This window comes from Bos javanicus, chromosome X, assembly GCF_032452875.1.
Source record: "Bos javanicus breed banteng chromosome X, ARS-OSU_banteng_1.0, whole genome shotgun sequence".
NCBI classification, from domain to species: domain Eukaryota; kingdom Metazoa; phylum Chordata; class Mammalia; order Artiodactyla; family Bovidae; genus Bos; species Bos javanicus.
Window position 1 is genome coordinate 23,126,074 of NC_083897.1, and position 16,658 is coordinate 23,142,731.

The following is a 16,658-nucleotide window of genomic DNA, read 5'->3' on the forward strand; positions in this document are numbered from 1 at the left end:
AAGCACCTCAACTTTACCCATTCCTGTTGTGCATGGCCAGGTCCAAACTGGTCAGCACCTGCCACCCACCTCTGTGAACTTCGAACATTCTCATATTGACTGAACATTCCCTACAGGGGTATTTGATTTGGCTGCACACTCTAGTATTGCTTTGTAGCAACAAAATGATTGCTAGTAGCATGAGAAGAGCCAGCGATGTAACTACCGTTAGTGAGGAGAAAGGTCTTTAATAAATAAATAAAAAGACGAAGTGCCATCTTTTTGGCTTCTGCACTTAGTGGATTATTGGCAGCAAAGGGTAAAGCTTAGGCTGGTTCCTTTGTCTACCTGGTAACAGTTGATTTGCCTTCCCTCATTTCCTGAAGATCAGTAAGGAACATGAACTAATCATTACTCTAGCCTATGCTACCTACATAAAATGGAATTCATAAATTTAGATCTGTCACTCACAAATCCGTAATATACTCACAGACCATACAGTCGTTCTGTTAGCCTGAAATCTAAAGGGAAAAAAAAAAAGAGTCTATGACACAAGCTTATGCGTTAAGGTGTGATTCTAGGTGGGCAAGAGTAAGGGATGGGGGAGTGAGAAATGAGGAAAGGAGAGCCAAGAGTAGGAGTCATCTCTCCTCACCTGCAACTAACTGCTTGATCTCTGGGGACTGTTTTCCGAGAAGCCACGTGAGCTGGCCTCAGGAGAGTCAGTCTCAGAGAGGAGAAGAAGTAAAAGAATCTGTCCACCAGTATACATCTCTCGATGGTCAACACTTCAGCCTGTGCGGCATTAACTCCCCGGCATCATCACGTTGTACGCACTGGGGCCCTGAGAGGCCACGTGGCATCCCGGGCCTCAGCATCAATCTGGGAGCATCAAGCAAAGAGACCAGAGGCCCACGATACAGATCTGAGCCAGGCCACTCAAGGCAGTACCTAGATGAAGCCAAGGGAAGTCCACGCAGAGCAAATCACCAACGGGGCTGGGACAGACGCGGGTGAAGCTGGGGGCGACTAAGGTGGCCCATAACAGGTGGCTAACACAGCCGTGCATATTCTAACTGCACTGACAAACAAGCACTTCTCTTGAATGCTCTACTGCTGTTAGGCCTGTAGGTAACGGGAAGGTGCCTTCCATTCACTGTATTCCTGCACTGCTTTACAGACAGAAATCGGTCCTGGGACAGAGCCTATTTCTCTTAACTCAGCAGGTCTCAGCTAGCAAGCCCTGAACCCTGGTACTTCCTGTTATTGAGATGGCACTGGAGAAACAAAGGGAAAGCACAGGAATTTGAAAATACAGAATAAGATGGCAGGAACAAGCCAAATATATCAGGAATCACAATTAATGTGAATTGGAGTTAATGACAATTTTCAGTCTGGAGTTAAAAATCTAATTATATGCTGCTGATCAAAGAGATACCTAAAATAAAACTATACCAGGAGGATAAAATAAAGGGATATAAAAAGATTTGCCAGGTAAATGCTAACACAAAGAAACTGGCAAAGCCATCTTACTATCAGATAAAATAGAATTCTGACCAAAAGCATTACAAGAGACAAAGAAAGATATATTATATGAATAAGGGAGATTGTATAGGAGAATAAAGAAAATATGGGCCACTAGACTGCTTACCATTGCCAACACATAGTGTTTTTGGCATTTAGCTCCCTTAAAGGACCTTATTTCATTCTCCTGTGTTGATACATACCCACCAGGGCCAGCTTCAAGTTTGCTTTGAAAAACTGGATTATATTAACAGTGCATGCATGCATGCTAAGTCACTTCAGTCGTGTCTGACCCTGTGCGACCTCACAGATGGCAGCCCACCAGGCTCCTCTGTCCCTGGGATTCTCCAGGCAAGAATACTGGAGTGGGTTGCCATTTCCTTCTCCAATGCATGCATGCATACTAAGTCGCCTCAGTCGTGTCCGACTCTGTGCAACCCTATGGACAGCAGCCCACCAGACTCCTCTGTCCAGAGGATTCTCCAGGCAAGAATACTGGAGTGGGTTGTCATTTCCTTCTCCTATATTAACAGTAGGCACTTGTATTCAGCAAAATATACTATTTAGGGTGAAAAGGTAAGTCACAGAGTGGGAGAAGGTATCAACAATGCATATATCCAGCAACTAGAACTCTCATATGCTGATGGTGAGAATCTAAATTTGTATAATTATCTTAGAAAACTATTTGGCAATATCTACTAAGCCTGAACATATGGTCCAATCATTGCACTTATGAGTACAGATCCAGTAAATATGCACACATATGTTACCAAAAGATATGTATAAGAATGTTCATTACAGCATTAAACATAAGAGCCAAAAACTGGAAACTCAAATATTCATCCACAGTAAAATGGTGAACAGAGGTAGTAATATTCATACAATGGAATGTATTACACAGCATGTAGATGAACTATGACTATACAAAACAACATGGATGAAGCTCACAAACAAAATGTTAACTGAGGAACACAGAAGAGTACATAATGGGAGCATCTCCTTAAAGTTCATGAACAGGTGAAACTAATTCCTTGTTAGAAGTCAGAGTATGGTAACTTTGGGAAGGAGGAAGTAGTGACCAGAAGGGGGAATTAGGAGAGCTTCTGGGCTGTTGATAAGGTCCTCTGTACTGATCTGTTTACTGTTTAAACAAGTGAAGTCACCTTGTGAAAACTCATACCAAAGTTCTGGGTACTTTCTGGGATCTGTTTTACTCTAATAAGCAGCTTTTTTTCACTGCAGTCTATAATTTTGTGAAAATAGCATATCTACACCTTCAGTTTTATACCAAATCACATATATTGCTGCCACCATTTTTATGCCATACTAAGAATTTTATCCTCCCCCCCCCCCCGCCACTCTTAGCTCAAGGCTCACAAACTTCTCTCCACGAATGCTCCCAGCTTATATTTGACCTGTACCAGAGTTAGTGGTTTCATGTACTTTTTAGAATTGTATGTTACTTGATGTTATTGCTGTGGATTTTGCTTTCTTTCAGATGCAACATGCAGCATTAAGAATGGCAGATGCAAGCAGTTTTGTAAAAGGGACACAGATAACAAGGTGGTTTGTTCCTGTACTGACGGATACCGACTTGCAGAAGACCAAAAGTCCTGCGAACCAGCAGGTCAAAATCTAAGTTGTTTTTTTAGTTCAGCAGATATGTTTTCCAAATCCATATTTGAACTTTTAGCACCCTACATAATTTCGTTCCTTGTTTTTACTTCCTTTTGAAATCACAGAAAAGACTAGTAGCATGGGCAAATTAATTTTTCAAATTGCACCATCATTTTTAATAGAAATTCTGTAATTGTCTTCCATCTTCTTTTCTGCACCCAATTTTCTTCTTTGACCTTTATATCATGAAGCAATTGATTTGTGTGATTTCTGCATGTATATCTATAATTCATGAAGTCAAATTAATGTAGTAATCCTGTAATAAAAAAATAGAAGATACATATGTGCTTGACTGATAGGCTTCTAGTACAAGGCTGGTGAATTTTAAGCATGATCTGTCCTAGCATGGCTGGTTTACACTGAGAAAGTTATTTTCTATCCTTCATTCTCAGCCTGAGTTTACACGCTTGGCATCAGAATAGTTCTGACAACTATCTGTTCTGAGTTGTGTCAAGCTGATCAGCACAGTCAATCTATACAGCAGTGGACAAAGCAATGTTTCCCAGTTATGTCAACCATGCCATCATATTGACAGCTGACTGGTGTGTGGAGATCATGTCCACTCTTCACACTGCTCTTCTCTGGAAATGAGGGCAGCAGAAACTTGGATTTTTTTTTTTTTTTTTTGATGTAGGCTCCACAGGATCAATTATATTTGATAAATGAAGGGCTTTTTTGAAGCAAACTAGATATAATTTCTTTTGCATTTCCAAAGCCTGATAGCTTATTAAATTGATACATTAAATCACACACCATTCCTCTGTAACTGGGTTTGATACCTATCTTAGCAATGAACCTGGCAGAGGAGATTAAAGAAAGAACCAGAAGACAAGAGTATATAGATTGCACTAAAATAAAGAGTCTACTGCTTCAAAGACCTGCCTGTCTCCCATCCTTCTACCTGTTCTTGACATACACAGCTTCAAACTAGCCTACCTAGGGAGAAGTATGTGTGTATCTGTTTTTACCTTTGAAACCTAACTTCCAGTGTAGACAGACAGCATAGTAGCTAAATCGTTTTAAGTCCTTTTCTGTTATAAGAAAGAGAAAAAACAGAGAACCACCTCCAACTATTAAGTGTTATTCTGAATATAGCCTTAGTTTTAGCAGAATAAATAAGCCAAACCTAAAATAAACTTTTCTGCCTTTCAATAGTAATGGTCCCTTTTCTTGAGCCAATGTTGATGATTTATATTTATACATAAGTATTTTGAACTAATTTCCTGTTTTCCCAACCACATGCTGTCTTCATGATACTTTGCCACAGCTGGTTGCTATAGAAATGTCTGTTATAAGGAATGTGGATAAAAGGAAAGTGAGAAATGAAATGTGAAGTGATTTTGCTTGACTACAAATTTCCATTCTGCTTGTCCCCAGTGTATCAGTAGATGACTTCTTTTCTTTAGGAAATAAACCAACCCAAGGTAAAAGGTAGCCAGTGCCCAAGTAGATGTGGTGGTTATAATCATATTAATAATTTATTTAGTTAATACTCAACAGCCAGGTAATTAAATCACAATGACCTCTCCCCAGTGGATTTTTTGAAGGCATTTTGGTCTACAAAAGAAGTCCTGGAAATTCCCTGGCAGTCCAGTGCGCAGGACTCTGCATTCTCACTGCCAGAGGCCTGGGTTTGATCCCTGGTTAGGAAACTAAAATCCCAAAAGCCATGCAGTGTGGCCTCAAAAATGAAATCTTGTTAACAATAAGGAGCAGACATCCCATTTACCAAATTCTAAAATCAAGGTTATATGGCACCAATCCCCAGACTTCCATTCAAGGACAGTACCTGGAAACAAAACTTTTTCATAAAGAAACAGGAAGTCATTGGACTTCATATAAGTGAAAGTGAAGTCTCTCAGTCGTGTCTGATTCTTTGTGACCCCATGGACTGTAGCCTACCAGGCTCTTCCATCCATGGGATTTTCCAGGCAAGAATACTGGAGTGGGTTGCCATTTCCTTCTCCAGGACATCTTCCCGACCCAGGGATTGAACCCGGGTCTCCCGCATTGTAGGCAGACACTTTACTGTCTGAGCCACCAGGGAAGATAAAGTCTTAGGAAATTTGATTTGGGAACACCTCTTCTGTTTCTGTAAAGATGACAGATTCCTGAGCCAAATGTCCTTTTCATGAAGCGTTTGAAAACTTTTCCATGGAAATAATGCAATTAACCTCTTAGTTTGAGACTATATTCATTGATTCAATTTTTTAAAAACTATCGATGGGCTTGCTTCTCAGACATGACAAGGATGGGCCAGACTTTTGTCTGCTAGCCAATGAGAAATACTAGAGTACTAATTTTTTTTTTCCATTTGTCTAGTGCCATTTCCCTGTGGACGAGTCTCTGTCTCACATATTTCTAAGAAGCTCACCCGTGCTGAGACTATTTTTTCCAATACGAACTATGAAAATTCTTCTGAAGCTGAAATAATTTGGGATAACATCACTCAAAGCAACCAATCATTCGATGAGTTCAGTCGTGTGGTTGGTGGAGAAGATGCTGAAAGAGGTCAATTCCCTTGGCAGGTACTCAGTGTTGATGGTGTGTCAAAACTGGAGCCCAGTGCAAAAGGGACGGGCCAGGTGGGAGGCTGAGACTAGACATCAGTCAGACCTATTGGGATGAGGGAAGTGTTTAGGCAGGTTTCAGCACAAAGTAGGATGAGGAAATTCCCATAGATGAGGAGCTGCTCAGAGAGAAATCCAGGGACAGCTACCAAACAAGGCCAAGGAGAGTTTGGCATCAAGGACATGGCACAACAGGATTTCTAACAAGCAACGAGGATGTCTGGAAGCGAGGTCACCAGTACTAGGGCTCTGGGTACTACTTCAGCTTCAGCCCCTGGAAGAAATGGACAGAGTCAGAAAGTCTCTAGGTCCAGAGAAACTGGAGTATTTCGAAGGCATTTTTAAAAGAACTCAGGAAGGATTAAAGCAAGAACTGGGGTACTGGACCCAGGCAGGGCATAAGAGGTAGGGGCTTGGTCCAAGGCTGTAGTTCTCAAGGTGTGGTAGCATCAGATTCACCTTGGAACTTGTTGGGACTGTACATTTTCATGCTGTGCCCCAGACCTACAGGAATCAGCAACTCTGGGGGTAGGGCCCAGCAATCTGAGCACAAACAAGCCCTTCAGGTTATTCTGACACACTGTACAATTGGAAACTCACTGGTCCAAAGGAAACAAACTTGTTATAACAGCTAGGGTGTGTGTGTGTTAGTGGCTCAGTTGTGTCCGACTCTTTGCAACCCCGTGGACATTAGCTCACCAGGCTCCTCTGTCCATGGGATTTCCCAGGCAAGAATACTGGAGTGGGTAGCCATTCCCTTCTCCAGGGGATCTTCCTGACCCAGGGATCAAACCCAGGTCTCCTGCATTTCAAGCAGATTCTTTACCATCTGAGCCACCAGGGAAGCCCAGCAGCTAGGGTCCAAAACACCAAACAGTGGACTCATGGTACCTAGTCCCACCTTTCTCCAGGTGTGATCTGCAGACAACACACATGAGAATCACCTGTCCATGTTTTTGAGGTAACCAAGGGCTAGATTTGAGACCCATCATTACAAATCTTTTCATGTCTTCCTTGCTGCACACTTAATAGTGAGTGCACCTGTTGTCTCCTTCCTATCAGCCTAGGTAAGGTCATCTGGAGTGTTCAAGATCACTCATCCCCACACACATTTACTCGCTATTTCATCCTTATGAAGTAAGATTACTGACTGCAGAGGTACCAAGCACCAGGTTTCAGTCTTGTCTTTTCCAAATGTGAAGAGCCATCCTACTGTCTAGGATACTCCAGAAAGACCCTGTCACACTTTCACACTGATTCCTTCCTCACCAGAGAAGCTCTCTCTCCACATCCACTGCACCCAATTTCTCACAAATGGTGACTGAGTTTCAAAAGCAGGAGATAAACTGAATATACAAGTCACTTTTAGGGACATCCCCGGTGGTCCAGTGATTAAGAACTCACAGTCCCAATGCAGGGGGCCCAGGTTCAATCCTTGGTCAGGAAACTAAATTCCACATGACTTAACTAAAGATTCTGCATGCTGCAACTAAGACCCGGCACAGCCAAATGGAAATTAAAAAAAAAAAATTAAAATTCACTTTTAGACACAGACAAAACAGTAAAAAAAAAAAACAAACCAGAATGTCTCCCCATTTATGGATGAGCCAACTACCACCATTTCACAGTTAATCTACAAGGTGGAAATACCTGATTTGATTGCAGACCTGACTGCAACACCCCTGCTGAAGGCCAAGCATCAAGAGAAAGTAAGCAACAGCTGTAGTTGCAACACCACCTAGAAAAGATTCAAAATGCTGCTGTGTCAGTAAAAGGGGATGGGGAATCACATGACCACGTGGGTGAAGTAGTCTGGCAAAGAGGCCCAGATGGAGTTCAGTTTCCTATCAGCAAAGGTTCGTCTAGTCAAGGCTATGGTTTTTCCTGTGGTCATGTATGGATGTGAGAGTTGGACTATGAAGAAGGCTGAGCACCAAAGAATTGATGCTTTTGAACTATGGTGTTGGAGAAGACTCTTGAGAGTCCCTTGGACTGCGGGGAGATCCAACCAGCCCATTCTGAAGGAGATCAGCCCTGGGATTTCTTTGGAAGGACTGATGCTAAAGCTGAAACTCCAGTACTTTGGCCACCTCATGCAAAGAGTTGACTCATTGGAAAAGACTCTGATACTGGGAAGGATTGGGGGCAGGAGGAGAAGGGGACGACAGAGGATGAGATGGCTGGATGGCATCACTGACTCAATGGACGTGAGTCTGAGTGAACTCCGGGAGTTGGTGATGGACAGGGAAGCCTGGCGTGCTGCGATTCATGGGGTCGCAAAGAGTCGGACACGACTGAGCGACTGATCTGATCTGATCTGAACGAATAATTTGAACGAACTGGAAACGTCTAACCTGTTCAAGAAAAGGGTTAGGTGAGCTGTTGGCTGGCGAGAGCTGAAGGGCCACAAGAGCAAGGGGGTGACGACTTTTTCTTGGAGGATTTATGGATGCAAGTTCCAGGCAGGCAGGTGGACCCTGTTCCCGGTGAAGAAAGGCCGTTCCGGCCACTTGGGTCAGTCACGGGAGCCGGGCAGCTTGGGGAGCATATCTGGTGGAGCAGATGCTCGTCGAATTGTTGACTTGAGGCACTGCTCTGTCCCAAGAACCGCAGCAGCGGGACAAGGCCATCCCAGACGGTCGAGGGACCAGGTCCATCTGATGGAAGATGAGACAGGGCAGGCTAGAGACCGTGGCCACCCCCCCACCCCCGCCCCCGCTCTGAGACCCTAAGAAGCGAGCTCACCTTTTGCGCGGCTGTCAGCGGCCACGTGCATGTTTACCTTATTATAGGGCTTCCGGTTCAACTTGCCCACTGGAGGCAAAGCCGCTGCAGATGCAGCGGGTTGGCCACAGGCACTTCCCAGAACCCCCTGCATTTCCGGCTGCTCTGACCTCCGACCCCCAAGGTCAAAGGCGCAGGCAGACTTGACCGATCTCTGACCTCTAATCTCGCATCACAGTGACAGAGGGTCTGAGAGAGAAGCAGAGGGGTGAGACCAGTTACCTGCATTTTCCTTCCAGATGCCCAGCTCTGGGTTCAGGGTCCCTGGAGAACTCGGGTACTCTGCAGAGCCACTCAGGAGCCGAGAGAGGAAGCTAGAGGGTTGACTGCAGTATATGGGAACAGAAAGGCTATTTCCTAGAGTCGGTATATCCTTGGTAGGGTGAGCGACTAAAACAGAACTCGAATTTCATAGAGCTACAAAGGGAAGCTATGAAATATGTGAACATTAGAGAAAACAGGGAAATCGCAACACCTATATTACAAGACTACCTTCATCAACAGCTTAAAAGTCAGAAATTGGAGAAAGCAGCACTGAGTTTCAGCTTTCTAAACATCTCACTTGCTTTTTGTCCTATTCACTTGACCCTGCCAGCCAATAATTCTGAGCATGCGTGAACCTGCCCCCAAGAGCTCCACCCTCCTCTTCTGCTTTGAGTTACGATCTGTCTGTCCTGGATGGGATGTGCCTGGTCTTTCTCTTTCGGTTTATCATGGGCCTCAGGTTCCGTATTAGCCATAAGTATCGGAGAAGGCAATGGCACCCCACTCCAGTACTCTTGCCTGGAAAATCCTTTGGACCGAGGAGCCTGGTGGGCTGCAGTCCATGGGGTCGCTAGGAGTCGGACACGACTGAGCGACTTCACTTTCACTTTTCACTTTCATGCATTGGAGAAGGAAATGGCAACCCACTCCAGTGTTCTTGCCTGGAGAATCCCAGGGATGGGGGAGCCTGGTGGGCTGCCATCTGTGGGGTCACACAGAGTCGGACACGACTGAAGCGACTTAGCAGCAGCAGCAGCATTGTATGTTTAAGCTGATCTACATGGCTCAGATGGTAAAGAATGTGCCTGCAATGCAGGAGACCTGTGTTAGATCTCTGGGTGGGGAAGATTCCCTGGAGAAGGGAATGGCTACCCACTCCAGTATTCTTGTGTGGAGAATCCCATGGACAGAGGAGCCCAACAGGCTACAGTCCATGGGGTCGCAAAGAGTCGGACACAACCGAGAAACTCACACTTTCACTTTTCATTGTACGTTTAATCATTTGAAGATCATTCTGTGAGATTGAGAACACCAGAATACAAATGGAAACCAAATGGTTCAGTTCAGTTCAGTTCAGTCGCTCAGTCGTGTCCAACTCTTTGCGACCCCATGAATGGCAGCACGCCAGGCCTCCCTGTCCATCACCAACTCCCAGAGTTCACTCAAACTCATGTCCATTGAGTTGGTGATGCCATCCAGCCATCTCATCCTCTGTCATCCCTTTCTCCTCCTGCCCCCAATCCCTCACAGCATCAGAGTCTTTTCCAATGAGTCAACTCTTCACATGAGGTGGCCAAAGTATTGGAGTTTCAGCTTTTGCATCAGTCCTTCCAAAGAACATCCAGGACTGATCTCCTTTAGGATGGACTGGTTGGATCTCCTTGCAGTCCAAGGGACTCTCAAGAGTCTTCTCCAACACCACAGTTCAAAAGCATTAATTCTCAGCTTTCTTCACAAGTGGTTAAGCTTTCTTTAATCCTTTATATTGTTGTTATTTAGTTGCTCAGTTGTGTCCAACTCTTGTGACCCCGTGGACTGTAACCCACCAGGTTCCTCTGTCCATGGGATGGATTCTCCAGGCAAGAATACTGGAGTGGGTTGTACCTACCCAGACCCAATTCTTTCCATTTGATTAGAACACACCCCCATGGCAGACAACAAGTAGTTACCATCTGTATACACCGGAACTTTCTCTTTCTCCTGGTGGGTGGGTGGGTGGGGGTGGATATTGGGAGGAAGATAAGATATAACATGAACTGCCTAAGACTATATATATATCTTCACTTGAAAAGATAATCCTCTATTTTTCTTAGCTCAGATTATACAGTTCCAATTAGCAGAAATGAAAACATGACATATGTAATCTCATCTGGCCCCACAAAACTATTTTGGACAGAACATTTAGAGAATTCTTCTTTAGGATGGTTTGATGAAGTCTATTTCAGTGACTGGGTTTCCCTGGTGGCTCAGATGGTAAAGCATCTGCCTGCAATGCAGATGTCAATACTAGTCTAGTTAACCATTAAAAGCCAAAAGTGATCCTCCCCTCTGTGCTCAGAAAAATGAAGTAGGGCCAAGGGCTGGGTGAATCACACCTGTAGGCTTAATAAGCCATACATCATGTAGAAATGGTTTTGCTCTTTATACATAAGAGAACAAGTATACAAAGAAAAATTGTTAAGAGGTGGCTAGGTAGGGAGAGTAAGAGTTTACCGAAATGACAGAGAAAGGTCAAGTTTGGGTTAAAAGGTTAAAAAAGGAACAACAGGGGAGCAGCTATTACTTTAGGCTGGCATTGTCAGTGAAGAACATCACAATAGATATGTGAATGTGTATTTTGCAGATGTATGTGGGTGTGTTTGGTGTGTATCTCTGTGTGTGTGAAAGAGAAAATGTGCTCCTGTTAGGATATGACAAACATTAAAATGTTTGACAAATCAGCACTCGGACACCTTGCTCAGAACATATGCTTTCCCATTTTTCCGATTGTTCTCCAAAGTGATGTCATGTAAGAACTTGTCCTTGGCCATGCAGACAGCTCATCCCCAAACAGCTAACATTTAGATAGCTGTGATCCTGAAGTAGTCAAGTAAACATTCCAAAACAAAGTCACTTGAAATATTTTTAAATGCAAATGTATTTTAGGGCTTTTTCTTGGCAAAGATGTTTACCAAAGTTTCTAATACTAATCAGGAATGGGCAAAAAAAAAAAGCCAAAACACTCTTCAGGCTTGAAAGGACACAACTGTATTTCTCAGCCATCCACCAGAACAGCGTAGGAGCTCCAGGCAGCAAGTCTTTGGCAGGAATCAGACTAGCTACAACATAGTCTCTGTGCTTGAGGCTGTGGCTATCATTCACTCTGGCCTAACTAGCCCATTAAGCTGAGAGATGTCCAATTCGCCTCTAATATAGAGGATAAGCACCATTATATCATTGTATAAGAATGCTTAACTCCTGTCACTTGAGCAGATGTATTCAGTTGTAGTCATGAGGCCCAGTAAAGAACAGTGTTGTGTAAATTCGCCTGGTGAGGATACTCACCTGAGGTCTGGGCCAGTTTCAAGAACTGGTGACCAGTGCAGTTGCAGGGCCCTGTCTTCCAAAGGGTCCCGCATTTGTAGTTCAATGCTTTGCATTTGTGTTTTATAACTCAAGTTTAATGAGACAGTGGAGCACGCATGCTCTGGTAACCTGGAACCTCAAGTCATTGCAGGCTCACCTCTCAGTACCACACAGGGGTGGACTCTTGACCTCCCTCTCCTCTGTCCTCTGGTGCCTTGGCTAGCTCTGTCTTCCCTTTCCCCAGCCGCCCAATGACCATGCCACTGCCAACCTTTGGCACACTGCCATATGCCCCCTCCTCACTGCCAGCAGCTACTGTTGTCATCCTCCTCCAGCATAGGCACACAGAGTTGAAGCTGGGTGCCCAGACTCTATGCCATTTGAGGAAGGGGCATGACTACATGGCATCTCACATGGCCAGAAATGCGTCCTAGCACATTTGGAGGGGGAGTAACGGGGGCAAACCTCTTGCCTCCCTTCATTCCAGGAACTGAACATATCCTGACATGCAAGTTGAAATCCCCTGGGAGTCACCATTGGCTGTTGATGGCTTCAGTGAACCAGTGGGAAGGGAAGATGGCACCAGAGCACCAGCACAGGGCTGGTGGGAGAGGGGACCTGGCAGCTGAGAGCTGCATTTGTGAATGCCTGTTCAGTGCCCCTGGGCACCTGTGAGTGCCTGTGCTCACCCAGTGGCTATACCCCACACATGAGGGAGCCCAACTTTAAATAGTAAATTCACAACACCATGATAGGTTGTGAGAGACCACAGAAAAAAAGCAAAACTGTTTTATTTTAGTATCTTCCATGACAATTTTTCCTAGCTTGAACAAGGGGACCTGCATTTTCATTTTGCAACAAGCCCTGCAAATTATGTAGCCAGCTCCTCCTGGAGTAATCACTTTTAAAATATAAAGGTCACCAAGCCATGGAAATTCTGAAACAGAATTTCTCGAATCTAATTATGCATAAGGATATTCTGGCGATCTGCATTTTCTCCTATCTCACGCAGGAAATATTCTGATGAAATCTGGGTGGGCTCCCAAAGCTGCATTTTATAAGCACCCCAGATGCAATTGGTCCACCAAGCACACTAGGAGAAATACTGGGTGCTTAGAAGCCTCACCACTAACTAATCTTAACTAACTGCATGTCTAAACCTCGGTTTGCTCATCTGTATGGATGTGTCACTCCACAAAGTGTTGTGAGTATTAAATGTACATGAAACACTTAGCACAATGATTTGTCCATAGTGAGCAAGACAGATTCAAAAAAAAATTAAGATCATTGTTGAGTCTGGACAGTGGGTGAACTGGTGTTTATTATGTTGTGTGAGTTTTCCTATATTTTTACTTGTCAACATGAAAAACGACAGCTAGAATGAGAGGGAAACCTGTGTTTAGAAAAGAGGGTCAGAGGCTTGCAATGAGTCAGCCCCATAGGTCTCCATGTGGGAGGCTAGTGCTTTAGTGTCTAGGATTAGCCAGGGTTCAATAAACAGAATTCAGGACAAAAAGCATCTTCACTAGAATATGCCCCCAGGGACCTTCTCAGACTCACACTGGAAAGGAGTGGCCACCCCTTTTTCCTAGTTTATTATGAATGGGCTTATGCCTGAGGCTGTGTGTGCTTCAGTAAAAGGGCAGCAGTACCCACAAAGGGTTTACCAAATGTTGAGTGTGCCCTCTAGTGTTCACACTTCCCAGCTTTCTTCCTGAAGAGGTGGACCAAAGCCCTTGCATACACAGGAAGTGAAAATTCTCCAAGTTGATCTAGACATTGAGGTGGTGAAAATATCCGTAGTCCACTCTGGTTATATGATGAATGTGTAGATGAAAGAATGGATTGGCCTCTTATCTAATCACACCCAGGCTCAAGGTAGTGCTCAAACATCTCTGTCCCCAAATCAAACATAGCTTAGTAGATCTTTTAGGACAGGGCAGCATACAGATCCAGTGAGGGGAGGTGGAGATAGTAGGGGGGAGACCGGAAGGAGTGCACAAGTTTGGCTGTTGCCCCCTGCCTGAATGGGCATAGCACAGCCATTAAGTCTCATTTCATATCATTCTTGTTGAGAAAGGGCTTGAAAAGATCTCCTGGAAAAGTCAGTAGTGTTTCTTTCAAATGCTCTATGGCAAGCAGATTTCCTCGTGCATGGACAGGAGACACAGTAATCACTTGATCTCCAGGAGTCAAGTCAATGCGTTTCTGAATGTACCAGCCATATCCCCAAGAAGCAATTTATGCTATCAGAGAACCTGACTTGCCTGGAAAAGAAATCCAAGGACCCCACATCATCCAAAGAAGCTATTTCCTCCTAGTTGCCTCTTCTAGCACTCCCCCTGGCTATCACTGCTCACTGGCTATCACTACTCATTCTCTTCAAGACAGTTTCAGAAATGGCTTTTTTGATTGTGCTCCAGGAACACTAAGACATCTTCAAAACTGACACTTGCCAGAAACACTCCACTTCAGCCAGCACCTAGAAGCCAACTTTTTGCTCACTCCTCTCAACAGCACACGTGTTTTGTTGTTGTTGTTGTAGATCAAATATATTATGTAGTAAGATTCATCATTTTGTTTCCACAGGTCCTTTTGCATGGTGAAATTGCTGCATTCTGTGGAGGTTCCATCGTTAATGAAAAATGGGTTGTAACTGCAGCCCACTGCATCAAGCCTGGTGTTAAAATTACTGTTGTTGCAGGTAAATAAACAAGGGATGGTAATTGTTTGCAACAGCCCTAGATCTTCTATATGACTGCTAAATCATTTGGGTGTTGGTTTAGTCGGTAAGTCACGTCCAACTCTTGTGACCCATGGACTGTAGCCTGCCAGGCTCCTCTGTCCACAGGATTTCCCAGGCAAGAATACTGGAGTGGGTTGCCATTTCCTTCTCTAGGGAATCTTCCTGACCCAGGGATTGAACCCCCGTCTCTGGCATCTGGGTTACCATTTCCTTCTCTAGGGAATCTTCCTGACCCAGGGATTGAACCCCCGTCTCCGGCATTGCAGGCAGATTCTTTACCGACTGAGCCACCAGGGAAGCCCATATCATATTTTACTAGAGTCTATTAAGATCATTGCCGAATAAGTTGAACTAGTGGTAGAGAGGCCATCTTTTCAAAATCCAACTTATTCCATCCTTACTTTTTATTATTATTTTTTGGCCACACCACACAGCATGTGGGATCTTAGTTCACCAGTTCAGATCAGTTCAGTTCAGCCACTCAGTCATGTCTGACTCTTTGCGACCCCATGAATCATGGCATGCCAGGCCTCCCTGTCCATCACCAACTCCCGGAGTTCACTCAAACTCATGTCCATCGAGTCGGTGATGCCATCCAGCCATCTCATCTCCTGTCGTCCCCTTCTCCTCCTGCCCCCAATCCCTCTCAGCATCAGAGTCTTTTCCAATGAGTCAACTCTTCGCCTGAGGTCGCCAAAGTATTGGAGTTTCAGCTTCAGCACCAGTCCTTCCAGTGAACACCCAGGACTGATCTCCTTTAGGATGGACTGGTTGGATCTCCTTGCAGTCCAAGGGACTCTCAAGAGTCTTCTCCAACACCACATATGCAGATGACACCAGCCTTATGGCAGAAAGTGAAGAGGAACTAAAAAGCCTCTGATGAAAGTGAAAGAGGAGAGTAGAAAAGTTGGCTTAAAGCTCAACATTCAGAAAACGAAGATCATGGCATCTGGTACCATCACTTCATGGGAAATAGATGGGGAAACAGTGGAAACAGCATCAGACTTTATTTTTGGGGGCTCCAAAATCACTGCAGATGGTGATTGCAGCCACGAAATTAAAAGACACTTACTTATTGGAAGGGAAGTTATGACCAACCTAGATAGTTCCCCAACCAGGGATCAAACTCGAGCCCCCTGCATTGGAAGGTGGACTCTTGACCACTGGACCATCAGGGAAATCCCTCTGCATCATTCTTTTGGCAGACCTTTACTAGCACTCATCTCAGTGCAAATATACTTATCTATTGATGTGTCCATTTCCCCACCAGACTGAGCCTTTGCAAAAGCCATGTCATATCACTGGTGCTTGTATCCTTACCCCTGGCACAAGCTGTAACCTGCCCTCAATTGACATTTGAATGAATGACTAAATGAATGTATTATCTGTACTCAAAAAAAGCAGTCCAAATCCTTGAAATTGGGAATGAGTTTGAGCAAGCTCCAGGAGTTGGTGATGGACAGGAAAGCCTGATGTGCTGCAGTCCATGGGGTCGCAAACAGACATGACTGAGTGACTGAACTGAACTGAAGATAATTCATAACAAGTCAATTCATTATCACCTGTGAACAGGATGAGACTTATAAACAGCATGGGTAAACAGATCCATCTATCTGATGGTCCTGAATGGCTTTTTGCTCTGAAAAGTATGCATTGGCCCTCAAATAAGTTTTACCAAAATCGTAACAATACAAGAATAAGGTATTTGACACTTGATTGGCAGATAATTCAATGCTGCCAAGTGGACACTTGAAGAATCTGCTTCTTTATGTGAAAGGTGATATGTGACCGAAGAGAAATTTATTTTCAGTGGGTGAATATAAGCTGCCAGCTAAGGACAGGGGCTTCCCTGGTGGCTCAGTCAGTAAAGAATCCACCTGCAATGCAGAAGACCGCCTGTAGCGCAGGAGACTGGGGTTCGATCCCTGGGTCAGGAAGATGCCCTGGAGAAGGAAATGGCAATCCATTACAGTATTCTTGCCTGGGAAGTCCCAGGTACAGAGGAGCCTGGTGATCTCTAGCCCATGGGGTCCCAAGAGTCAGACACA

General features: G+C 44.5%; 1 protein-coding gene across 1 annotated transcript in view; it reads left to right on the forward strand.

Moving 5' to 3' along the window:
- F9 (coagulation factor IX) overlaps positions 1-16,658 on the forward strand; it is a 33,865-nt gene that overhangs the window by 15,278 nt on the left and 1,929 nt on the right. Inside the window, exons 5-7 of the mRNA XM_061408512.1 lie at positions 3,002-3,130; positions 5,503-5,708; positions 14,454-14,568. Coding sequence (XP_061264496.1) covers positions 3,002-3,130; positions 5,503-5,708; positions 14,454-14,568 — 450 coding nt within the window. The remainder of the gene's footprint in view (positions 1-3,001; positions 3,131-5,502; positions 5,709-14,453; positions 14,569-16,658) is intronic.